The sequence below is a fragment of the Oncorhynchus kisutch genome, linkage group LG21, assembly GCF_002021735.2.
Source record: "Oncorhynchus kisutch isolate 150728-3 linkage group LG21, Okis_V2, whole genome shotgun sequence".
NCBI classification, from domain to species: domain Eukaryota; kingdom Metazoa; phylum Chordata; class Actinopteri; order Salmoniformes; family Salmonidae; genus Oncorhynchus; species Oncorhynchus kisutch.
Genome location: NC_034194.2, coordinates 28,395,532 through 28,421,978, shown reverse-complemented (window position 1 = coordinate 28,421,978; position 26,447 = coordinate 28,395,532). Strand labels below are relative to the sequence as shown.

The 26,447-nt window shown below is 43.9% G+C and overlaps 2 protein-coding genes across 9 annotated transcripts in view; one reads left to right on the top strand and one right to left on the bottom strand.

Moving 5' to 3' along the window:
• LOC109866319 (kelch-like protein 29) overlaps window positions 1–9,566 on the top strand; it is a 385,773-nt gene extending 376,207 nt beyond the window's left edge. For all 7 annotated transcript variants that reach the window (XM_031800806.1, XM_031800805.1, XM_020454929.2 and 4 more), the window contains 2 exons: window positions 2,914–3,058; window positions 7,773–9,566. In XM_031800806.1, the coding sequence (XP_031656666.1) occupies window positions 2,914–3,058; window positions 7,773–7,956 (329 nt within the window). In that variant the 3' untranslated portion in view covers window positions 7,957–9,566. The remainder of the gene's footprint in view (window positions 1–2,913; window positions 3,059–7,772) is intronic.
• Window positions 9,567–9,987: 421 nt separating this feature from the next.
• Window positions 9,988–26,447, bottom strand: part of atad2b (ATPase family AAA domain containing 2B) — a 129,858-nt gene continuing 113,398 nt past the window's right edge. For both annotated transcript variants that reach the window (XM_031800745.1, XM_020454923.2), the window contains exons 27-28: window positions 21,997–22,125; window positions 9,988–13,087 (exon numbers count right to left, since the gene is read on the bottom strand). In XM_031800745.1, the coding sequence (XP_031656605.1) occupies window positions 13,046–13,087; window positions 21,997–22,125 (171 nt within the window). In that variant the 3' untranslated portion in view covers window positions 9,988–13,045. The remainder of the gene's footprint in view (window positions 13,088–21,996; window positions 22,126–26,447) is intronic.

Genomic DNA, 26,447 nt, shown 5'->3' with positions numbered 1-26,447 from the left:
ATGTGCCATGTAAAAAAGCTAACGTTTAAGTTCCTTGCTCAGAACATATGAAAGCTGGGGGTTCCTTTTAACCTCTCTGGGATATGTGGGACGCTAGCGTCTCACCTGGCCATAAGCCAGGGAAAATGCAGAGCGCCAAATTCAAATAAATTACTATAAAAATCAACTTTCATTAAATCACACATGCAAGATAGCAAATTAAAGCTACACTTGTTGTGAATCCAGCCAACATGTCAGATTTCAGCGAAAGCAAACTATGCTATTATCTGAGGATAGCACCTCCATAAACAAAAAGACCATATTTCAACCCTGCAGGCGCGACACAAAACGTAGAAATAAAAATATAATTCAGCCTTACCTTACCTTACCTATTGGCACTCCAATATGTCCCATAAACATCACGAATGGTCCTTTTGTTTGATTAATTCCATCTATATATATTTAAAATGTCAATTTATTTGGCGCGTTTGATCCAGAAAAACACCGGTTCCAACTTGCTCAACATGACTACAGAATATCTCAAAAGTTACCTGCAAACTTTGCCAAAACATTTCAAACTACTTTTGTAATACAACTTTAGGTATTTTTAAAAAGTAAATAATCGATAAAATTAAAGGCGGGATGATCTGTATTCAATACAGGAAGAAAACAAACTGTAGCATGCTTTCTGGTCACGCGCCTCGATCTAACAGTACACATGAAGTGACCCTCGTTCAAGATGGCCGTACCTCTTCATTACACAAAGGAATAACCTCAACCAATTTCTAAAGACTGTTGACATCCAGTGGAAGTGATAGGAACTGCAAGAAGGTCACCTCTTTTCAATGGGGGGGGTTTCGCTTGCTAAGTAAGTTCTGTTATACTCACAGACATGATTCAAACCGTTTTAGAAACTTCAGTGGAAACTTCTATCCAAATCTACTAATAATATGCATATCTTATCTTCTGGGGATGAGTAGCAGGCAGTTGAATTTGGGCATGCATTTCATCCGGACGTGAAAAAACTGCCCCCTGTCACCAAGAAGTTAACACGTTGTAGTTATTACAGGACCATTTATCTCTATACCATTTGTATTTCATATACCTTTGACTATTGGATGTTCTTATAGGCACTTTAGTATTGCCAGTGTAACAGTATAGCTTCCGTCCGTCTCCTCGCTCGAACCATGAACACATCGACATCAGCCACCCTCGAAGCAGCATTACCCATGCAGAGCAAAGGGAACAACTACTCCAAGTCTCAGAGTGAGTGATGTCACCGATTGAAACGCTATTAGCGCGCACCCCGCTAACTAGCTAGCCATTTCACATCGGTTACACCAGCCTAATCTCGGGAGTTGATAGGCTTGAAGTCATAAACCGCGCAATGCTTGAAGCACAGCAGAGAGCTGCTTGAATGAATGCTTACGAGCCTGCTGGTGCCTACCATCGCTCAGTCAGACTGCTCTATCAATTATAACATAACACACAGAAATACAAACCTTTGGTCATTAAAATGGTCGAATCCGGAAACTATAATTTCGAAAACAAAACGTTTTTTCTTTCAGTGAAATACGGAACCGTTCCGTATTTTATCTAACGGGTGGCATCCCTAAGTATAAATATTGATGTTACGTTGTACAACCTTTAATGTTATGTCATAATTATGTACAATTCTGGCAAATTAATTACGGCCTTTTGTTAGGAATAAATGCGGCCTTTTGTTAGGAATAAATGGTCTTCACACAGTTCGCAACGAGCCAGGCGGCCCAAACTGCTGCATATACCCTGACTGCTTGCACGGAACGCAAGAGAAGTGACACAATTGCCATAGTTATAAGAAATTAATGTTAGCAGGTAATATTAACTAAATATGCAGGTGTAAAAATATATACTTGTGTATTGATTTTAAAGAAAGGCATTGATGTTTATGGTTAGGTACATTGGTGCAACGACAGTGCTTTTTACACAAATGCGCTTGTTAAGTCATCACCCGTTTGTCGAAGTAGGCTGTGATTCAATGAGAAATTAACAGCCACCGCATCGATTATATAAGGCAGTGTATATAGGAGTACACTGGGAAAAAAAGGCACTTTAAATAGTGCTCCAAGACCTTCATATGAGAAGGTGAGAAGCTCATCTGAGGCAGTGAAGGGAAACGGGGTATCTGTTGTTAAAGCAGAACAGTAGAACAGTCCCCAGGGAAGAACTTTGTATTTTGTCTCTGGAGACACTTGATACAATCCCTCTGTCTCTGACACACACACACACAAAAGAAAGCCACGCCCACCCGCCAGCTGAAATCTGGTTGTGTTACAGATAGTGACAGGGCCCCGGTTTCTGAGTGTCACATAGAGAGAGCTGAATGACTGTCGTCACTTACGCCTGGCGAGATGGGATTTTAATTAAACCCATCTGTCTTTAGTCACTGAAGGGGATGTGGCGCGTGTGTGTGGTGGATGGAAGTGAAAAACAAAATGCTACACAGGGATATCTGCATTATTCATGATGTCATAAATTGGCCAGCTGTAATTTGAAAGATGATTGGTCTGTCGATGTGTTGTACATTGATTGGTCTTGACCAAGCATGTGTGGGCGGGGTCGATTAATGAACTCTGTTATCCGTTCACTGTAAAATGTACATTTCCCAAAACCATCTTTTTTTTGTCTTGAGCCTGGTACTCAGGGAAGTGATATGAGGAATGTCCATGTGATTTTGCAGCTGTAGACTGAAGAATAAATGTAAAACAATCTTGCCGTTCTAGCCTGGGAAGTTCTGCAGGAGGAAAATACAATTCAAACATTAACATCTGTTTTTGTCTAGTTTTCAACGTCTATCCATCTCTGGCTTTTAAAGATCTTTCTCTCCTTCGCCCCATTCTAAATGTTCTACCTCCCTATCTGTTAATCTTGTGTATCTCTGTGTTTGTACAGATAATAAGTACGCCCCGGCAGTCACTCTGAACGGACACATGTTTATTCTGGGAGGAGCGTACGCCCGGGCCACCACCATCTATGACCCGGACAAGGGTAACATCAAAGCCGGACCTAATATGAACCACTCACGACAGTTCTGCAGGTAAGGGATTAACATGAACCACCACTATACATGTTGAATTAGAAATGTCACCAGATCCACAGGAATCCTGCAGGAACACTTGAGTTGGTTGATGTCAGTCTACCAGGAGTCTGGATTTTTGTGACTGAAGTGAGATTCTAGTCCCAGTCTCAAGTCCCCAACTCTGGCCTAGTGTATAGGACCCACCTGAGACAGAGACTCCTAAATGCATTTAGGGAGCACTTCCAGACATATCTAAGTCTACCTGGTAAATGTACAACATCACTCTGTCAGAATTCTTGATCAACTATTCCCCCACACAACAGAAGCTGCTTTCAGCTTATTGAATAAGACTGATGCTAGTTTAGTGATCACACAGACCGATGCACATACACTACACTCAAACTCAGCCAGCCCCATGCACCAGCAGTCATTATAAACTAATGCGGGCACTTCATTTTTCCTTTTCCCTGGCTGAATTCTCCTTGTTTATCTTTAACAGCCCAGTTAGGCTTTAGCCAGCACTGTGTCCCATCTGGATCAGCTTTCCTTTTTCCTTCTGACTGGATTGACTCTTTATGTAATAATCTCATGGGTCCCTTCAGTGATTGTGTATCTTAATGTAAATAGAGATCGCGCCAGCCCCCAGTGAGATTACAAAACTGTAATCAGCTTACATGCAAAGTTTTAATCCTTCCTCCCTACACACAGTCCTCTGTTTCTGTTCCTCACATCAAATGAGCCCATTTGAAAATATGTTTTTCATGCCTTTTTCTCCCTCTGCAAAGTTCATTATTATCTCTTGGAAAGCGATGTCATGTTGAGAGAATGTCAGTAATTTTCCTTCACAGCAACGGGTTGACTCTCATTGTCTGCCTTTCTCCATCTCTGATGTTTAATGAATATTTCCGCCATGTTAGGCCAAACCTTGCTGTCTGAACACCGTCTAGGGAAATGTAATTTACTGTTAATTACCTAACATGGACAAGGAACAAAATGTTTTTGCTTAAAGCTGAGATGGCGCCGCTGGTCAGCCCCAGGCACATTTGTTTTTGAAACGGGGCAGAGGAGCATCCTGCTAAAAGATCTTCATGGTGGCTATATACTGCTGTTCTATCAGGTGTGAATGATGCTGCGGGGAATTAAACAATGTTCGTTGTTTGAGGTAACGTCTTTATGTTGCAAACTGACGTGGCAGTTTCACTGCTACGGATTCCATCTTTAATTTCTATGTTGTCATAGACACTAGATGTATCTCAATGGATTTATTCCTGGACATGTTTTGATCATTACTTCCGGCGCCGACAGAGATGGCAGCCTCGCTTCGCGTTCCTAGGAAACTATGCAGTTTTTAGTTTTTTTACGTGTTTTTTCTTACATTAGTACCCCAGGTCATCTTAGGTTTCATTACATACAGTCGAGAAGAACTACTGAATATAAGAGCAGCGTCAAATCACCATCAGTACGACCAAGAATATGACTTTCGCGAAGCGGATCCTGTGTTGTGCCTTTCACCCAGGACAACGGAATGGATACCAGCCGGCGATCCAACAAAAACACTTCGTAAAAGAGGGAAACGTAGCGGTCTTCTGGTCAGACTCATCGTGCACCACTCCCCAGTATACTTCTCGCCAATGCCAGTCTCTTGACAACAAGGTTGATGAAATCCGAGCAAGGGTAGCATTCCAGAGGGACATCAGAGACTGTAACGTTCTTTGCTTCACGGAAAGATGGCTCACTGGAGAGACTCAATCGGAGTCGGTGCAGCCAGCTGGTTTCTCCACGCATCGCGCCGACAGAAACAAACATCTTTCTGGTTAGAAGAGGGGCGGGGGCATATGCCTTATGGCTAACGAGACGTGGTGTGGTCACAAAAGCATACAGGAACTCAAGTCCTTCTGTTCACCTGATTTTAGAATTCCTCACAATCAAATGTCGACCGCATTATCTACCAAGGGAATTCTCTTCGATTATAATCACAGCCGTATATATTCCCCCCCCAAGCAGACACATCGATGGCTCTGAACAAACTTTATCTGACTCTTTGCAAACTGGAATCCATACATCCTGAGGCTGCATTCATTGTAGCTGGGGATTTTAACAAGGCTAATCTGAAAACAAGACTCACTTAATTGTATCAGCATATCGATTGCGCAAAACCTTGGATCACTGCTATTCTAACTTCCGCGATGCATATAAGGCCCTGCCCCGCCCTCCTTTCGGAAAAGCTGACCACGACTCCATTTTGTTGATCCCTGCCTACAGACAGAAACTAAAACAAGAAGCTCCCACGCTGAGGTCTGTTGAACGCTGGTCCGACCATTCTGATTCCACACTCCAAGAATGCTTCCATCACATGGACTGGGATATGTTTCGTATTGCGTCAGACAACCACATTGACGAATACGCTGATTCGGTGTGCGAGTTCATTAGAACGTGCGTTGATGTCGTTCCCATAGCAACGATTAAAACATTCCCAAACCAGAAACTGTGGATTGATGGCCGCATTCGCGTGAAACTGAAAGCGCGAATCACTGCTTTTAATCAGGGCAAGGTGACCGGAAATATGACCGAATACAAACAGTGTAGCTATTCCCTCCGCAAGGCAATCAAACAAGCTAAGTGTCAGTATAGAGACAAAGTAGAATCTCAATTCAACGGCTCAGACACGAGGTATGTGGCAGGGTCTACAGTCAATCACGGATTACAAAAAGAAAACCAGCCCCGTCACGGACCCGGATGTCTTGCTCCCAGGCAGACTAAATAACTTTTTTGCCCGCTTTGAGGACAATACAGTGCCACTGACACGGCCTGCAACCAAAACATGCGGCTTCTCCTTCACTGCAGCCGAGGTGAGTAAAACATTTAAACGTGTTAACCCTCGCAAGGCTGCAGGCCCAGACGGCATCCCCAGCCGCGCCCTCAGAGCATGCGCAGACCAGCTGGCTGGTGTGTTTACGGACATATTCAATCAATCCCTATCCCAGTCTGCTGTTCCCACATGCTTCAAGAGGGCCACCATTGTTCCTGTTCCCAAGAAAGCTAAGGTAACTGAGCTAAAAGACTACCGCCCCGTAGCACTCACTTCCGTCATCATGAAATGCTTTGAGAGACTAGTCAAGGACCATATCACCTCCACCCTACCTGACACCCTAGACCCACTCCAATTTGCTTACCGCCCAAATAGGTCCACAGACAATGCAATCTCAACCACATTGCACACTGCCCTAACCCACCTGGACAAGAGGAATACCTATGTGAGAATGCTGTTCATCGACTACAGCTAGGCATTTAACACCATAGTACCCTCCAAGCTCGTCATCAAGCTCGAGACCCTGGGTCTCGACCCCGCCCTGTGCAACTGGGTACTGGACTTCCTGACGGGCCGCCCCCAGGTGGTGAGGGTAGGCAACAACATCTCCACCCCGCTGCGCTGATCCTCAACACTGGGGCCCCACAAGGGTGCGTTCTGAGCCCTCTCCTGTACTCCGTTCACCCACGACGCCTCCAACTCAATCATCAAGTTTGCGGACGACACAACAGTGGTAGGCTTGATTACCAACAACGACGAGACGGCCTACAGGGAGGAGGTGAGGGCCCTTGAAGTGTGGTGTCAGGAAAATAACCTTACACTCAACGTCAACAAAACTAAGGAGATGATTGTGGACTTCAGGAAACAGCAGATGGAACAGTAGTGGAGAGGGTATTAAGTTTTAAGTTCCTCGGCATACACATCACAGACAAACTGAATTGGTCCACCCACACAGACAGCATCGTGAAGAAGGCGCAGCAGCGCCTCTTCAACCTCAGGAGGCTGAAGAAATTCGGCTTGTCACCAAAAGCACTCACAAACTTCTTCAGATGCACAATCGAGAGCATCCTGGCGGGCTGTATCACCGCCTGGTACGGCAACTGCTCCGCCCACAACCGTAAGGCTCTCCAGAGGCTAGTGAGGTCTGCACAACGCATCACCGGGGGCAAACTACCTGCCCTCCAGGACACCTACACCACCCGATGTCACAGGAAGGCCATAAAGATCATCAAGGACAACAACCACCCGAGCCACTGCCTGTTCACCCCGCTATCATCCAGAAGGCGAGGTCAGTACAGGTGCATCAAAGCTGGGACCGAGAGACTGAAAAACAGCTTCTATCTCAAGGCCATCAGACTGTTAAACAGCCACCACTAACATTGAGTGGCTGCTGCCAACACACAGACTCAACTCCAGCCACTTTAATAATGGGAATTGATGGGAAATGATGTAAAATATATCACTAGCCACTTTAAACAATGCTACCTAATATAATGTTTACATACCCTACATTATTCATCTCATATGTATACGCATATAATGTATTCTATCATCTACTGCATCTTTATGTAATACATGTATCACTAGCCACTTTAACTATGCTACTTTGTTTACATACTCATCTCATATGTATATACTGTACTCGATACCATCTACTGTATCTTGCCTATGCCGCTCTGTACCATCACTCATTAATATCTTTATGTACATATTCTTTATCCCCTTACACTTGTGTGTATAAGACAATAGTTTTGGAATTGTTAGTTAGATTACTTGTTGGAACTAGAAGCACAAGCATTTCGCTACACTCGCATTAACATCTGCTAACCATGTGTATGTGACAAATACATTTTATTTGATCATGAATAACGTAATTAAAATGAACAACTTTGATCTATATTTTGTTTGTTTCTCTCTCTGCAGTGCGGTGATCCTGGATGGTAAGATCTATGCGACGGGGGGCATTGTGAGCAGCGAGGGTCCTGCCCTGGGTAACATGGAGACCTTTGACCCCCACACTAACAACTGGACGCTCCTCCAGTCGCTGCCCTGCCCTCTCTTCAGACATGGCTGTGTCGTCATCAAGAAGTACATCCAGAGTGGCTGAGACCGGTTTCCATTTGTCTCAGGGGGATGAATGAGTTTCCAGAAAGCTAGCCAATGTGGCAGTTTGTCTCTCTCTACCCAGACCACAGCACTCGTAGAACAGGAAAGTTCATTTAGTGAAACATAGATTTGACAATTATTGTTTCTTCTCTCTGCTGTGGACCTGGGTTGTTTAGAGAAAAAGTGCCACGTTAGCTATGAAGCTTTTGGGAAACTCACCCCTGACCAGTCTGGTTGGGACAGGACACTGTGCAGCTTTTGGGGGTCAACCAGTCAGCACCGGACTATCCAACTACAACACCCCCAGGACTTGATGCCAGCATTGTTGTCTGAACACCCCCCCCCTCCCATGCAGAATGTAGACATCTTATCTTGAACCACTCTGCCATGTTAGGAACTGGTGCCTAAGCTACTGTATGTATTATAAAGTATAGCTTAAAGGAATTTGTCTGGATTTTGGCATTTAGGCTCTTTATCTACTTCCCCAGAATCAGATGAACTTGTGGATACCATGTTTCTGTGTCCAGTTTGATAACTAGCGTTAGCACCTCCAACTTCCTTCATACACGACACAGAATCCACAAGCTCATCTGACTCTGGGGAAGTAGATAAAGGATCTCATTGCCAAAATATCCCCTCATTATATAGGCACAGGGGTGCTCCTTGGTTTGTAGTTCCCAGCTTCTTGCTAACTAGTCTTTGGTTTGATTTTTAATTCTGTCCCTTCAATTGAACTTGAAAGGCCCTTTGTGTTCCTGACTCAAGTATATTAAAAGCCATCCCAGTCTTTGTTGTCACTTAGTGGTTTCTGTTACGGAGGTAAAATGTATGAGGACATTCCGTAGTGGCGTAAGGACAGGAGAGATGCAGGGTTTTAGAAACAACTATGATGAGAGAGAGCAGCCTTGTTTTTCTCTGGATGTCCCCCTGGGTTTATAAGGACACATTGGATACTTGGTTTCTTTCTGGGCCAGAAAGATGACTTAACTGGCAGCACTGAAGGTAGGGTGGCCCTGCATCTTGACAGACACTCCAACGGGGCATTTCTCCTCCACGCAGCCAAAGCACAATAACCACCTGTGGCTCAAGGATCAAACTTTCACCTGCGCTACATAAATTGAAAGGCAAGGTTCATGGAGGCTGCATATGTCGGATCAATCGGAAATTTGTCGCGCAGTGCCTTCAAACTATTTATACCCCTTGACCTTTTCCACATATGGTATTGCGTGTAGAAGTGTTGACATTTCAGCTTTTATTTTGTAAAGTGTTCTGGAGTAAAAATGTGCAATTAGTGGTTGACTTAATTTTTGAATGGTTGTTTTTCATAAATTCTGCGATTAGATTTTGTTTAAGAAAATTCTCTATTTTAATCCCACTACGTAACAATGTGGAATAAGTCAAGGGATGTAAATACTTTCTGAAGGCAATGTATTTGTATATCATTGCGACCCACGAGCCCGGTGTCGGGTGGGGGGGACATTCTGTAAATACCGGGAGGAAATATGTATATTTTAAAAGGTGATTCTGTATAAATGTTTTTAGAAAAGTGCTAGGTTGGACAAAAAAAATAATTGTATGTCTGTACCCAAAATAAAAAATACATATGGTTGAGTCATTGTTTGTGTGGAGTTGTCCAGCAATGTGCAAGCAACACCTTCAGTAAAACAGTTCTTTACAATTATCGGCTGATGGTGACTTGCTATCCAATCATCAAAACCTAATGCCGGAAATCACTTGCCTTCACCGAAGGGCTGGATTCAAACTTTCACATTGGGTTTGAATCCAGCCCTAGTCTTTTCTTACGAGGGCTCCATTCAATCTGGAGTGTTACATGTACATTTCGATTGAGCCAACATATCAGCGTTTACCGCTGTGGGTAACTTGCCTCTAAATTTCAATCATGCTGTGAAGATGAACTTCAGCGATACAGATTGAATCGAGACTAGTTACCTTAAGATCAATGTAAAAATATTAAGGAATCAGTTTCAAAGCCACAATGATTGTCGTTTGACAGGCATGTTCACTGCGGAAATGGAAGCACTGCACAATTTGCACCTTTATTCAAGTTTATCACAGAAATACAGTAAAGGTTTCATTTAAAATATAACACACTAAAGTAACACTTAAATGGGGAAAAGGATGTTCAATACACTAAAACCTTGAAGAAATTAAACATTGATGCTACAGAAAAAAACGAACTAAATGAATCCCAGATAAAATTAAGTTTTGATGGAGAATTGTGCGCATACTGGACTAAATCGTTTAATACCAGACAAAAATTGGTTTGACTAAAATGTATAAACAAGAACATAACATTTTATTCCCCAATGCTGAAAAACAATTTTACTTGGTGGCCAAATTGAGTCCGCAACACACTATTGTATTTTTTGAAGTAAAAATTCCGATGAGTCAACGTTAGCCTCGTCCAGTATGCCACAGTCCATAACCACTAAACAAGAAAAAACTAAACCTCACAATGGAATAAGTGTAGCCTGAAGAAACCTGAGACACCTGTAACCTCCTTTATGCTCCAAAACCGTCTACTTCGGCACTAAGATCAAATCACTTTGAGTAACAACTCTTCCCAATTTGTTAAATTTTCAAATATACAAAGACAGTTAATGGATATTAAGACAAACTTGTTGAATAATTATGTTAATAAATAAAAAGAAAATGGAACGCCACAAGATAGATGAGTCTGCAAACATGTCGAGATCGTGGTTAGATGGACAGAAGAATCGCAATAGCCTGTAAAATAGTGTAGTACGATCTGAAAGGAAAGCAATCTTAGGACGACTGTCTGCAGAACCTAAATGCTGTATGTTTAGTCTCGGCTCAAATGCAATAAAGACAACCAAACAAACTGGTGTTCCCGCAGCAGTCACAGAACTTGTGCTGATGATCCAGTACCTTAGCAGTATGAGAGTTGCGACGATAGTTTGGAACATGGCCTAATACTGTGCACCCAGTAAACGGTTTGTCATAGCATTATAATAAATTAAGCTGAGGTAGCTTTGTTTCTCTCTCTGCAGTAGTCCAATGCTTAGGCCTCAAAATGCTAGTTTGCATATTCTTAAATGATTCACTTTTAAATCTTCACCCAGCGATCCAAGAGAAGGCAGAGGGGGAGTTGGGGGAGCATCAGGGGTTGGACCAGCATAAAGCAGGGCTTTACAACTCTCCAATCTTAGAGAGCTACTAGGATTTTGTTACAGCCCAATTGTGATCCAGATTGAAGACCAGGTTTATTTGGAACAAAAGCCTGTACACCTAGTAGTTCGCCAGGACCTGAGTTGAGAGTTAGAACCCTGGTGTTAAGAATGATTTGAATGAGAAAGGGTTGTCTGTTTGACCCAACGGCTGACTCTGGTCAAAACATGGACTTATCCATGGCCAAGGAAAGCCAAGAAGAAAAGCAAATGCATATATCTTTACCACAAGATGAACATGGATAGACCATAGCGGATTACAACCTTCCCACTACCTTCAGGAGTAGACAATCCAAAAACAAAATTAAACAATATAATGCTGTTCTAACCTCAACAGAATGGCCTTGTTCATCATCAGAAGCTTCACAATCAATGCAATAACATTCCAAACATTGTTACCAACGTATCGTATAAAATTGGAAACCGTCCAAAAAATGGGCAACAAACAGGCGTAGTCGCACCTAATTGAGGAAAAGTATTTATTTTGGAGAAAATTGGCACCACTTTTTTTTAGCCTCCATCCACATGAAAGTAATAAAAACCCTACTGTCCTCTTTCCATCTGGGCAGGAAAAGACTGATCTGCTTTCCTACTGTGACTATCCTGAGTTTGGTACTGTAAAAGTGACCTCTGGTCCTAGGTCAGATATTATCCCCCACAAAAGGTTATAGTTGGGTGAACTGATCCTAGATCTGTGGTTAGTAAGGGGGAAATGCCTACATCAAACCCACTGTACTGCACTACATTTAACAGAGCAGTTGATAAAAACCATTCTTTCAGAAATATTAAAGTTCATTGGGGGTTAAATAAGGCAAATGCTAGGCAGTGCAAACTACAAGTGTCCAATTAAAATCGCTTCCAGTTAGTTTAGAGTGGATGGGAAATAAAAACTATCAGGGCACAGCTTGTGTTGAAGAAAACGGACAGTTCCAGACAGAGATGTGATTCAGCTACCACAAGCAGCACGTCAATCTGTTTGATACGACTGAAAAGCTAAAAAACAAACGCTTCCTTAGTTTCTGTTGATTCATTCCAGTAACACGTTTTATTATCAAGGGGATTTCATGTTTTTGTAATCAATTGATTCTAACCGCAGCCATATCTTTCTGTATCCATATGTAATAATTGGCTCTGATTCTGGGCCACCAGTGCAACATGAACTAACTGTATCGTCACGTTCAAAACATTTAATGGAAATTGGGCGAGAAGGGTGGTTATTAGAGCCATATCAATCAAATCTATGGATTGATTAGAGCCAGATGCTAATCAAACCAGGCTGTTTGAATGACTCAGTATGATCTGTAAGCTGTTGTATCTATGAGATGACTGGCCTATGATGCTGATTCAGTACAGGCTCGGCAATGGTAATGAAACAGGAGACTGCCTCAACCTCCTAGCTAACTGCACACACACTGCTGGTGACAATCTGTGCCTGGGATTACTGTGTGTGTGTATATAACTAAGCACATATGTAGTCTGTGTGTGTGCTCAGTTCAAAAGTAGGCCGTATTGAGATATGACATCACCCAATCTGTTTTGTTGGTCAGTTACTCCCCAGAGCCCCATGGATTAGGATAGCACCTGAATAGCACCAGCGACACCCCTTTCATCATTCCTGTGTGCGCGTGTCCATGAGTCCGTTTGGTTGTAGACTGGGTCTGGGTCCGACCAGGGTACCTGAGACTATAGCACCATAGAAATCTCCTCTTTTTCTCCTTGGTCTTTATTTTTCCTTGTTCTGTCGTTTACGTTAAGACCAGGGCTATGTATTTGCTCTGTGTGTAAGGACTTGGCCCAAAGGCTGGTCTCTGTCCCTCTCGCGTGTGTGTGTGTGTGTGTTCAGAGTCTAAATCAGGGTCAACCTGACTGTCTCGTCGAGTCTCACAGGAATGTAATGAAATTCTGGACTTTCCTCTCCATCTCCTGAAAAAAACAGAAAAACATACAGGTCAGAATAGTCTGTATGAATTACATCTGTTACACTATTACCACAAAATTACTAATAGGTGCTCAATTAATTCAAATGAGCCATGTTGGCACCAACAATTGAATTGTTATTCTCAATGTCATGAATGTGAGTAGTACACACCCAGGGGTGAGGGAAGTTACCACTATACAGCGTAAAGCTCTAAGACCTGGTGAAAGGTGCTAGAAATAGTCAACCCCTTTACACTGCATCTGAGAAAATCCCAGAAAGCTTTGCAGACATCGATGTATGTTATCAGCTGCCCTGCTTTTAACACCTGTGTTTGTGTGTGTTATCGTCTGCCCTGCTTTTAACACCTGTGTGTGTGTGTATGTTATCAGCTGCCCTGCTTTTAACACCTGTGTTTGTGTGTGTGTGTGTGTGTGTATGTTATCAGCTGCCCTGCTTTTAACACCTGTGTGTGTGTGTTATCAGCTGCCCTGCTTTTAACACCTGCGTGTGTGTATGTTATCAGCTGCCCTGCTTTTAACACCTGCGTGTGTGTATGTTATCAGCTGCCCTGCTTTTAACACCTGTGTGTGTGTGTTATCAGCTGCCCTGCTTTTAACACCTGTGTGTGTGTGTATGTTATCGTCTGCCCTGCTTTTAACACCTGTGTGTGTGTTATCAGCTGCCCTGCTTTTAACACCTGTGTGTGTGTGTATGTTATCAGCTACCCTGCTTTTAACACCTGTGTGTGTGTGTGTGTGTGTGTGTGTGTGTGTGTATGTTATCAGCTGCCCTGCTTTTAACACCTGTGTGTGTGTGTATGTTATCAGCTGCCCTGCTTTTTAACACCTGTGTGTGTGTATGTTATAGTCTGCCCTGCTTTTAACACCTGCGTGTGTGTATGTTATCAGCTGCCCTGCTTTTAACACATGCGTGTGTGTATGTTATCAGCTGCCCTGCTTTTAACACCTGTGTGTGTGTGTGTATGTTAACGGCTGCCCTGCTTTTAACATCTATTGCGGCTGCCCTGCTTTTAACACCTGCGTGTGTGTATGTTATCGGCTGCCCTGCTTTTAACACCTGCGTGTGTGTATGTTATCAGCTGCCCTGCTTTTAACACCTGCGTGTGTGTATGTTATAGTCTGCCCTGCTTTTAACACCTGCGTGTGTGTATGTTATCAGCTGCCCTGCTTTTAACACCTGTGTGTGTGTGTGTATGTTAACGGCTGCCCTGCTTTTAACACCTGCGTGTGTGTATGTTATAGTCTGCCCTGCTTTTAACACCTGCGTATGTTATCAGCTGCCCTGCTTTTAACACCTGCGTGTGTGTATCTTATAGTCTGCCCTGCTTTTAACACCTGCGTGTGTGTATGTTATAGTCTGCCCTGCTTTTAACACCTGTGTGTGTGTATGTTATCAGCTGCCCTGCTTTTTACACCTGCGTGTGTGTATGTTATCGGCTGCCCTGCTTTTAACACCTGTGTGTGTGTGTATGTTAACGGCTGCCCTGCTTTTAACACCTATTGCGGCTGCCCTGTTTTTAACACCTGTGTGTGTGTGTGTGTGTATGTCATCAGATGCCCTGCTTTTAACACCTGTGTGTATGTTAACGGCTGCCCTGCTTTTAACACCTATCGGCTACCCTGTTTTTAACACCTGTGTGTGTGTGTATGTTATCGGCTACCCTGTTTTTAACACCTGTGTGTGTGTGTATGTTATCGGCTGCCCTGTTTTTAACACCTGTGTGTGTGTGTGTATGTTATCGGCTGCCCTGTTTTTAACACCTGTGTGTGTGTGTGTATGTTATCGGCTGCCCTGTTTTTAACACCTGTGTGTGTGTATGTTAACGGCTGCCCTGTTTTTAACACCTGTGTGTGTGTATGTTAACGGCTGCCCTGTTTTTAACACCTGTGTGTGTGTGTGTATGTTATCGGCTGCCCTGTTTTTAACACCTGTGTGTGTGTATGTTAACGGCTGCCCTGTTTTTAACACCTGTGTGTGTGTATGTTAACGGCTGCCCTGTTTTTAACACCTGTGTGTGTGTATGTTATAGTCTGCCCTGCTTTTAACACCTTCTGGTCCTGAGGTGTTAGATGCGGCTTACAGTCCTCACACCCAGTCACTGTGAATCCTTCCGTTTGCTCGCGTACTCCCTTAAAAAGACCTACGCTTGAAAAGCATCAATAGATCTGTTTGTCCATCTTGAGACGCAGTAGCCAGAAGACACTTCCTCAAAATAGTCAGAAATCAGTCATTAACTTTGACGTTTTTGCAGAGAATTTAGTATCTTTGAAGTGAAAAAGAAAATGCTCAAATGATTTGTTTCTCTTTGAATGACAAACACTTTATTGAAGAGTCCCTACTTCTGATCGATCACCAACCAACTGGTGTAGAATTCAGCTTGCCTCGGGGAAAAAAACCTTCAAATGTGACCAAATATTGTCAGAATATATGACCAAACTGTTTTGGATGGGAACCATGCGGATGCCTTGACATACACCTCAAAACACACTAAAGACTAAGAGCCACACACGGACAGGTTGACCTTCCATAGCGTACAGACTGAACTGAATGCGCCAACAGCTTCTCACTAACCCATGACCAACAGCTCTGAAACACACCTTTACGGACCTAGGTTGACGATGGCGTCAACTTGATATCAATGCGCCATGTGCACTCAAATCTCCACTTTCCTCTCCAGAAAGGTAAAACATGAGCACTGGTCTCAAACAATCTCTCAAGCCCACATGCTAGTGAGTAGCCAGCAAATCCTATAATCCTATATCCTATCCTATAGTTTAGCCAACTTGAATCTATTTTAATTGTTATGAACACACCATTCTGTCAGTCTCCAACTGTTTATATAGCAGGCTGGCCTTCACACTGTGTTCAGATGTTGAAATCAAATGGTCTACCTTATTTCTCATACAATAGTTTTTGATGCTCAACGCACATTTCTAAAACACACACTAGACAACTAGTATGACAGTCTGTGGCTAAACTGCTGCTAGCGGTACGACAACATCATGCATGACAGAAACTGAGTATTTACACAGTCAATATTCATTGATACTCCCATTTTAGTAGGGTCTGTTCTAAATGTTGGAAGTAGATACACAAAGGGTATCATTAGAAAGGTTGTTATCCTCTATTACAGTAAAATATTGTCTGAATGTGTTTCGGTGTCCATATGACCGTTTCTGTTGGACCAAATCTCAAATGTCTTAATTATTCAGCCCCTTTGTTATGGAAGCATAAATAAATAAAGGAGTAAAAATGTGCTTAACAAGTCACATAATACGTTGAATGGAGTGTTTAATACTGCCTCATCTCTGTACCCCACACATACAATTATCTGTTAATAAGTCCCTCATCTCTGTACCCCACACATACAATTATCTGTTAATAAGTCCCTCATCTCTGTACCCCACACATTAACAGATAATTGTATGTGTGGGGTACAGAGATGAGGGACTTATTAACAGATAATTGTATAAGTCCCTCATCTCTGTACCCCACACATACAATTATCTGTTAATAAGTCCCTCATCTCTGTACCCCACACATACAATTATCTGTTAATAAGTCCCTCATCTCTGTACCACACACATACAATTATCTGTTAATAAGTCCCTCATCTCTGTACCCCACACATACAATTATCTGTTAATAAGTCCCTCATCTCTGTACCCCACACATACAATTATCTGTTAATAAGTCCCTCATCTCTGTACCCCACACATTCAATTATCTGTTAATAAGTCCCTCATCTCTGTACCCCACACATACAATTATCTGTTAATAAGTCCCTCATCTCTATACCCCACACATACAATTATCTGTTAATAAGTCCCTCATCTCTGTACCCCACACATACAATTATCTGTTAATAAGTCCCTCATCTCTGTACCCCACACATACAATTATCTGTTAATAAGTCCCTCATCTCTATACCCCACACATACAATTATCTGTTAATAAGTCCCTCATCTCTATACCCCACACATACAATTATCTGTTAATAAGTCCCTCATCTCTGTACCCCACACATACAATTATCTGTTAATAAGTCCCTCATCTCTGTACCCCACACATACAATTATCTGTTAATAAGTCCCTCATCTCTGTACCCCACACATACAATTATCTGTTAATAAGTCCCTCATCTCTGTACCCCACACATACAATTATCTGTTAATAAGTCCCTCATCTCTATACCCCACACATACAATTATCTGTTAATAAGTCCCTCATCTCTGTACCCCACACATACAATTATCTGTTAATAAGTCCCTCATCTCTATACCCCACACATACAATTATCTGTTAATAAGTCCCTCATCTCTGTACCCCACACATACCATTATCTGTTAATAAGTCCCTCATCTCTGTACCCCACACATACAATTATCTGTAAGGTCCCTCATCTCTGTACCCCACACATACAATTATCTGTTAGGTCCCTCATCTCTGTACCCCACACATACAATTATCTGTTAATAAGTCCCTCATCTCTGTACCCCACACATTAACAGATAATTGTATGTGTGGGGTACAGAGATGAGGGACTTATTAACAGATAATTGTATAAGTCCCTCATCTCTGTACCCCACACATACAATTATCTGTTAATAAGTCCCTCATCTCTGTACCCCACACATACAATTATCTGTTAATAAGTCCCTCATCTCTGTACCACACACATACAATTATCTGTTAATAAGTCCCTCATCTCTGTACCCCACACATACAATTATCTGTTAATAAGTCCCTCATCTCTGTACCCCACACATACAATTATCTGTTAATAAGTCCCTCATCTCTGTACCCCACACATTCAATTATCTGTTAATAAGTCCCTCATCTCTGTACCCCACACATACAATTATCTGTTAATACGTCCCTCATCTCTATACCCCACACATACAATTATCTGTTAATAAGTCCCTCATCTCTGTACCCCACACATACAATTATCTGTTAATAAGTCCCTCATCTCTATACCCCACACATACAATTATCTGTTAATAAGTCCCTCATCTCTGTACCCCACACATACCATTATCTGTTAATAAGTCCCTCATCTCTGTACCCCACACATACAATTATCTGTAAGGTCCCTCATCTCTGTACCCCACACATACAATTATCTGTTAGGTCCCTCATCTCTGTACCCCACACATACAATTATCTGTTAATAAGTCCCTCATCTCTGTACCCCACACATTAACAGATAATTGTATGTGTGGGGTACAGAGATGAGGGACTTATTAACAGATAATTGTATAAGTCCCTCATCTCTGTACCCCACACATACAATTATCTGTTAATAAGTCCCTCATCTCTGTACCCCACACATACAATTATCTGTTAATAAGTCCCTCATCTCTGTACCCCACACATACAATTATCTGTTAAAGTCCCTCATCTCTATACCCCACACATACAATTATCTGTTAATAAGTCCCTCATCTCTATACCCCACACATACAATTATCTGTTAATAAGTCCCTCATCTCTGTACCCCACACATACAATTATCTGTTAATAAGTCCCTCATCTCTGTACCCCACACATACAATTATCTGTTAATAAGTCCCTCATCTCTGTACCCCACACATACAATTATCTGTTAGGTCCCTCATCTCTGTACCCCACACATACAATTATCTGTAAGGTCCCTCATCTCTGTACCCCACACATACAATTATCTGTTAGGTCCCTCATCTCTGTACCCCACACATACAATTATCTGTAAGGTCCCTCATCTCTGTACCCCACACATACAATTATCTGGAAGGTCCCTCATCTCTGTACCCCACATATACAATTATCTGGAAGGTCCCTCATCTCTGTACCCCACACATACAATTATCTGTAAGGTCCCTCATCTCTGTACCCCACACATACAATTATCTGGAAGGTCCCTCATCTCTGTACCCCACATATACAATTATCTGGAAGGTCCCTCATCTCTGTACCCCACACATACAATTATCTGTAAGGTCCCTCATCTCTGTACCCCACATATACAATTATCTGGAAGGTCCCTCATCTCTGTACCCCACACATACAATTATCTGTTAGGTCCCTCATCTCTGTACCCCACATATACAATTATCTGTAAGGTCCCTCATCTCTGTACCCCACACATACAATTATCTGTAAGGTTGATTAGTGAAGCACAGATTCAGCCAGACCAGGGAGGTTTTCCAATGCCTCGCCAAGAAGGGCACCTATTGGTGGATGTGTAAAAAATAAAACAAATCAGACACTGAATATCCCTTTGAGCATGGTGAAGTTATTAAAGACACTTTGGATGGTATATCAGTCACTGAAGTACAGGCGTCCTTTCTAACTCAGTTGCTGGAGAGGAAGGAAACCACTCAGGGATTTCACTATGAGGCCAATGGTGACTTTAAAACAGTTACAGAGTTTAATGGCTGTGAAAGGAGAAAACTGAGGATGGATCAACAACATTATGGTTACTCCACAATATTAACCTAAATGACAGAGTGAAAAGAAGGAAGCCTGTACAGAATAAAAATATTCTAAAACATGCATCCTGTTTGCAACAAGTCACTAAAGTGATAGAACAAAAAGCTAATTTCTTGCACTGAATACTAAGTGTTACATTTCAGGCAAATCCAACATCACAGAGCACCACTTCATATTGTCAAGCATGGTGGTGACTGCATCATGTTATGGGTATGGTTTACATCAGCAAGGACTAGAGAGTTTTTTTAGGATCAAAATAAATGGAATAGAGCAATCCTAGAGGAAAACCTGGTTGTCTGCATTCCAACAGACAGAAAAATGCACCTTTCAGCTCAAAAATAACCTAAAACACAAGGCCAAATCTACACTGGAGTTGCTTACCAAGATGACATTGAATGTTCCTGAGTGGCCTAGTTTCAGTTTTGACTTAAATGGCTGTCAAGCAAGGATCAACAACCAACTTGACAAAGGTTAAATCATTTCTAAAATAATAAATTGGCAAACATTGTACAATCCAGGTGTGGAAAGAGCTTAGAGACTTACCCAGGTGTGGAAAGAGCTTAGAGACTTACCCAGGTGTGGAAAGAGCTTAGAGACTTACCCAGGTGTGGAAAGAGCTTAGAGACTTACCCAGGTGTGGAAAGAGCTTAGAGACTTACCCAGGTGTGGAAAGAGCTTAGAGACTTACCCAGGTGATTCTAACATGTATTGACTCTAATGAAGATGCGTATATATGTTTTATTTTTCATTTAAAACCCCCCCCACCCCACTTTGACAGTGTGTGTGGATCATTGGCAAAAAAGGACAAGTAAAAAAACATTTGAATCCCACTTTGTAACATAAAATGCGTAAAAAGTTGAGGGGTGTGAATACTTTCTCACGGCACCGTGCAGCGGCGTGTCTGTAGCTGTGTGTCTGTAGCGGTGCGTCTGTAGCGGCGCGTCTGTAGCGGCGCGTCTGTAGCGGCGCGTCTGTAGCGGCGTGTCTGTAGCGGCGTGTCTGTAGCGGCGTGTCTGTAGCGGCGTGTCTGTAGCGGCGTGTCTGTAGCGGCGTGTCTGTAGCGGCGTGTCTGTAGCGGCGTGTCTGTAGCGGCGTGTCTGTCAGCGGCGTGTCTGTCAGCGGCGTGTCTGTAGCGGCGTGTCTGTCAGCGGTGTGTCTGTAGCGGCGTGTCTGTAGCGGCGTGTCTGCCAGCGCTGTGTCTGTAGCGGCGTGTCTGTCAGCGGCGTGTCTGTAGCGGCGTGTCTGTAGCGGCGTGTCTGGTAGCGGCGTGTCTGTAGCGGCGTGTCTGTAGCGGCGTGTCTGTCAGCGGCGTGTCTGTAGCGGCGTGTCTGTAAGCGGCGTGTCTGTCAGCGGCGTGTCTGTAGCGGCGTGTCTGTAGCGGCGTGTCTGTAAGCGGCGTGTCTGTAGCGGCGTGTCTGTAGCTGTGTGTCTGTCAGCGGCGTGTCTGTATCTGCGTGTCTGTCAGTGGCGTGTCTGTATCTGCGTGTCTGTAAGCGGTGTGTCTGTAGCGGCGTGTCTGTAGCTGTGTGTCTGTCAGTGACGTGTCTGTAAGCGGCGTGTCTGTAGCTGCGTGTCTGTAGCGGCGTGTCTGTAGCTGGGTGTCTGTAAGCGGCGTGTCTGTCAGCGGCGTGTCTGTCAGCGGCGTGTCTGTAGCTGTGTGTCTGTCAGCGGCGTGTCTGTCAGCGGCGTGTCTGTAGCTGTGTGTGTCAGCGGCGTGTCTGTCAGCGGCGTGTCTGTAGCTGTGTGTCTGTAGCGGCGTGTCTGTAGCGGCGTGTCTGTAAGCGGCGTGTCTGTAGCTGCGTGTCTGTAAGCGGCGTCTGTCAGCGGCGTCTGTCAGCGGCGTGTCTGTAGCGGCGTGTCTGTAGCTGTGTGCCTGTCAGTGGCGTGTCTGTAGCGGCGTGTCTGTCAGCGGCGTGTGTCAGCGGCGTGTCTGTAGCGGCGTGTCTGTAGCGGCGTGTCTGTCAGCGGAGTGTCTGTAGCTGTGTGTCTGTAGCTGGGTGTCTGTAAGCGGCGTGTCTGTCAGCGGCGTGTCTGTCAGCGGCGTGTCTGTAGCTGTGTGTCTGTCAGCGGCGTGTCTGTCAGCGGCGTGTCTGTAGCTGTGTGTGTCAGCGGCGTGTCTGTCAGCGGCGTGTCTGTAGCTGTGTGTCTGTAGCGGCGTGTCTGTAGCGGCGTGTCTGTAAGCGGCGTGTCTGTAGCTGCGTGTCTGTAAGCGGCGTCTGTCAGCGGCGTCTGTCAGCGGCGTGTCTGTAGCGGCGTGTCTGTAGCTGTGTGCCTGTCAGTGGCGTGTCTGTAGCGGCGTGTCTGTCAGCGGCGTGTGTCAGCGGCGTGTCTGTCAGCGGCGTGTCTGTCAGCGGCGTGTCTGTCAGCGGCGTGTCTGTAGCTGTGTGTCTGTAGTGGCATGTGTGTGTGTTCGTCTAACCTCCAGTAGCAGTGTCTTGTCGTAGTCCAGGCGGTGTTGGTAGATGCACTGACTGAGGAGAGAGAAGAGTCTCTCTAAACGCTCCACGCTGTAGCCTTCACTCCTCTGTACCACTGTGTCCAAGAGGGCCTGGGAGAGGAGAACACACACCTTATATATACACACTAGAAGTTGACCGATTAATTAGGGCCGATAACAAATCGGAAATCAGTATTTTTGGACACCGATTTGGACGAGAATTATTATTAATTTTTTTACACCTTTATTTAACGAGGCAAGTCAGTTAAGAACACATTCTTATTTTCAATGACGGCCTAGGAATGGTGGGTTAACTGCCTGGTTCAGGGGCAGAACAACAGATTTTTACCTTGTCAGCTCAGGGGATTCAATCTTGCAACCTTACAGTAAACTAGTCCAATGCAATAACGACCTGCCTCTCGTTGCACTCCACAAGGAGACTGCATTCGCCTGTTACGTGAATGCAGTAACCAAGGTAAGTTACTAGCTAGCATTAAACTTATCTTATGAAAAACAATCAATCATAATCACTAGTTGATGATATTACTAGTTTATCTAGCGTGTCCTGCGTTGCATATATAATCTGACTGAGCGGTGGTAGGCAGCAGCAGGCTCGTAAGCATTCATTCAAACAGCACTTTCGTGCGTTTTGCCAGCAGCTCATTGTGTGTCAAGCCTAACAACTCCCGAGATTAGGCTGGTGTAACCGATGTGAAATGGCTAGCTAGTTAGCGGGGTGCGCGCTAATAGTGTTTGAAACGTCACTCGCTCTGAGACTTGGAGATGTTGTTCCCCTTGCTCTGCATGGGTAACGCTGCTTCGACGGTGGCTGTTGTCGATGTGTTCCTGGTTTGAGCCCAGGTAGAGGCGAGGAGAGGGACGGAAGCTATACTGTTACACTGGCAATACTAAAGTGCCTATAAGAACATCCAAGGTTCTTGAAATACAAATGGTATAGAGGGAAATAGTCCTATAATTCCTATAATAACTACAACCCTTCTTACCTGGGAATGTTAAAAGGAACCACCAGCTTTCATATGTTCTCATGTTTTGAGCAAGGAACATAAACGATAGCTTTCTTACATGGCACATATTGCACTTTTACTTTCTTCTCCAACACTTTGTTTTTGCATTATTTACTTGATGTATTATATTAAGTTAAAATAAGTGTTCATTCAGTATTGTTGTAATTGTCACTATTACAAATACATTTTTATGAAAAATCATAAAATCGGTCGACCTCTACCTTATACACACACACATTATACACATCAGAAAGGGCAAGCTGCCTTAGACAACACATTCACACCATAGACATGAAAAATCATGATCACACACAAGTAGAATACAAGTAGAATATTTAATGCAACAGGGAACATGCTCACATCTCCTGCATTCACATTACAAGCACAACTCTCACACAAACACACAAATGGAGGTCAGCTATATTCAAAAGCAATTAAGATCAGAGGCACAGCTAATTACAGCAAATCATAATTAGCTCAGTGTTTACTTTTCTTTGCTTCTTTAATTAAAACACTCAGGACAGTCAAAGACCCTTTCAATTGACCTGCTCCGTCTCAGCTTGCCACAGTGTCTGTATGTGTGTGCTCATCAAAATGCATAGACAAATAGCAAATCATCACACAGCGACTAGATTTACAGTCATTAGACACAAGGCAAACAGAGAAACCCTGACGGTAATGGTGTGTGTGTCAGGAGAACACGGTGTGGGTTCCTCAGTGAAATGTCAGGATTATTCAAGTGAGGTGATATGTCTATTTGTTCAATTGCAAATAAGGACACAGTGACTCAAAGAACACTGAAAAATATGACTATTTTACCCATCAACACCGTCTCAATAACTCCCTCCTTTCTCAACCCGTCTCTCCACATCTACAACTATGCTTCTTCCCCACTCCGTCCTTCTCTACCTCTTCTAATCTCACCCCCTCTTCTCTGCCTCTTTCCTTGTTAGATGCCTGATTTAAATCAGCTGTGCCTCTGTCCAGTTGCCCAGGCCAATAGTGCCAGTGGGGGTAAGGTGTGTGGTGGTGGGGATAGCAGGCCCCCTGAGGTAGTGAGCTCCCAACACACATAGGAGCTGTAATCCAGCCTGTTAAAGGGGGCTGTGACACGGGCCATTTACCTCCAACCTCCCTTCCTCCCCATCACCAGCTCACACCTCTATCCCCCCACTTTCTCTATGCCTCTTCCTCACCAGCTCACACCTCTATCCCCCCACTTTCTCTATGCCTCTTCCTCCCCATCACCAGCTCACACCTCTATCCCCCCACTTTCTCTATGCCTCTTCCTCACCATCTCAGCCTTGTTTCTTGCTAATGCTCCCTCTTAGAAAATAACAAAACATGAGCCAGAACTAAAGAATGAGAGAAGGAACCCAGACGGGAGAACGAATCAATCTGTTTTTATTTTTTTAATAAATTAGCCAAAAATGTTTTTGCTTGGTCATTATGGGGTGTTGTGTGTAGACTGATTAGGGAACAATAAAATGTCATCTATTTTAGCATAAGGCTGTGACGTAACAAAATCTGGAAAAATTCAGAGCGAAGGAACGCAGATGGGAGGACGAAGCACTATTGATGTCACAGCCATTGTAACCTCTGACCTATCAGCTCAGGCACAGCATGAGGCTAAGCAGATGACTACACCAGTACACCAATCCCGCCCCCCCTGCAGACACACAAACACACCCACAGCCAACTCAATACACGCACACAGTGTTCCCTGCGTGTTTCAGCCAGTCAAGGGCAGCTAATGAGGCCACTGACAGGCTCCCTGTGATTCTGAGAACATAGACCTGAACCTGAGCACAGCACATCACCTCTACAAACACACACACCATAGCAACTCTACACACACACAGCAGTAACAAAGATGCCCACCTGGTGCTCCTGGAGCCCAGCCCAGTACCATGTGAATCTCTGAAATGGAGACCAAGGCACAGCTTATGCCAGGGTACAGAAATAACCACAGCCGGGGGTGTGAACGCTTTGAACTGGAGAGCTGATGACTTCAATGTGTGTTAACAGTTAGTGTTACATTGGCATAAATATCTCACCCTGCAGAGCCTGTGGTTATTAGTATATATATATACTGCTCAAAAAAATAAAGGGAACACTTAAACAATACAATGTAACTCCAAGTCAATCACACTTCTGTGAAATCAAACTGTCCACTTAGGAAGCAACACTGATTGACAATACATTTCACATGCAAATTCCATTGTGCAAATGGAATAGACAACAGGTGGAAATTATAGGCAATTAGCAAGACAACCCCAATAAAGGAGTGGTTCTGCAGGTGATAACCACAGACCACTTTTTTTGTGCAAGGAGGAGCAGGAGGAGCACTGCCAGAGCCCTGCAAAATGACCTCCAGCAGGCCACAAATGTGCATGTGTCTGCTCAAACGGTCAGAAACAGACTCCATGAGGGTGGTATGAGGGCCCGACGTCCACAGGTGGGGGTTGTGCTTACAGCCCAACACCGTGCAGGACGTTTGGCATTTGCCAGAGAACACCAAAATTGGCAAATTCGCCACTGGCGCCCTGTGCTCTTCACAGATGAAAGCAGGTTCACACTGAGCACATGTGACAGACGTGACAGTCTGGAGACGCCGTGGAGAACGTTCTGCTGCCTGCAACATCCTCCAACATGACCGGTTTGGCGGTGGGTCAGTCATGGTGTGGGGTGGCATTTCTTTGGGGGGCCGCACAGCCCTCCATGTGCTCGCCAGACGTAGCCTGACTGCCATTAGGTACCGGGATGAGATCCTCAGACCCTTTGTGAGCCCTGGGTTCCTCCTAATGCAAGACAATGCTAGACCTCATGTGGCTGGAGTGTGTCAGCAGTTCCTGCAAGAGGAAGGCATTGATGCTATGGACTGGCCCGCCCATTCCCCAGACCTGAATCCAATTGAGCACATCTGGGACATCATCCACCAACGCCACACTGCACCACAGACTCTCCAGGAGTTGGCAGATGCTTTAGTCCAGGTCTGGGAGGAGATCCCTTAGGAGACCATCCACCATCTCATCAGGAGCATGCCCAGGTGTTGTAGGGAGGTCATACAGGCACGTGGAGGCCACACACACTACTGAGCCTCATTTTGACTTGTTTTAAGGACATTACATCAAAGTTGGATCAGCCTGTAGTGTAGTTTTCCACTTTAATTTTGTGTGACTCGAAATCCAGACCTCCATGGGTTGATAAATTTGATTTCCATTGATAATTTTTGTGTGATTTTGTTGTCAGCACATTCAACTATGTAAAGAAAAAAGTATCAGATATCAGATCTAGGATGTGTTATTTTAGTGTTCCCTTTATTTTTTTGAGCAGTGTATGTGTTAGCTAGCATTGATACTCAGCACCAGCCCTTAATCAGTGATGATCCCTTACTTGGAACCAGGA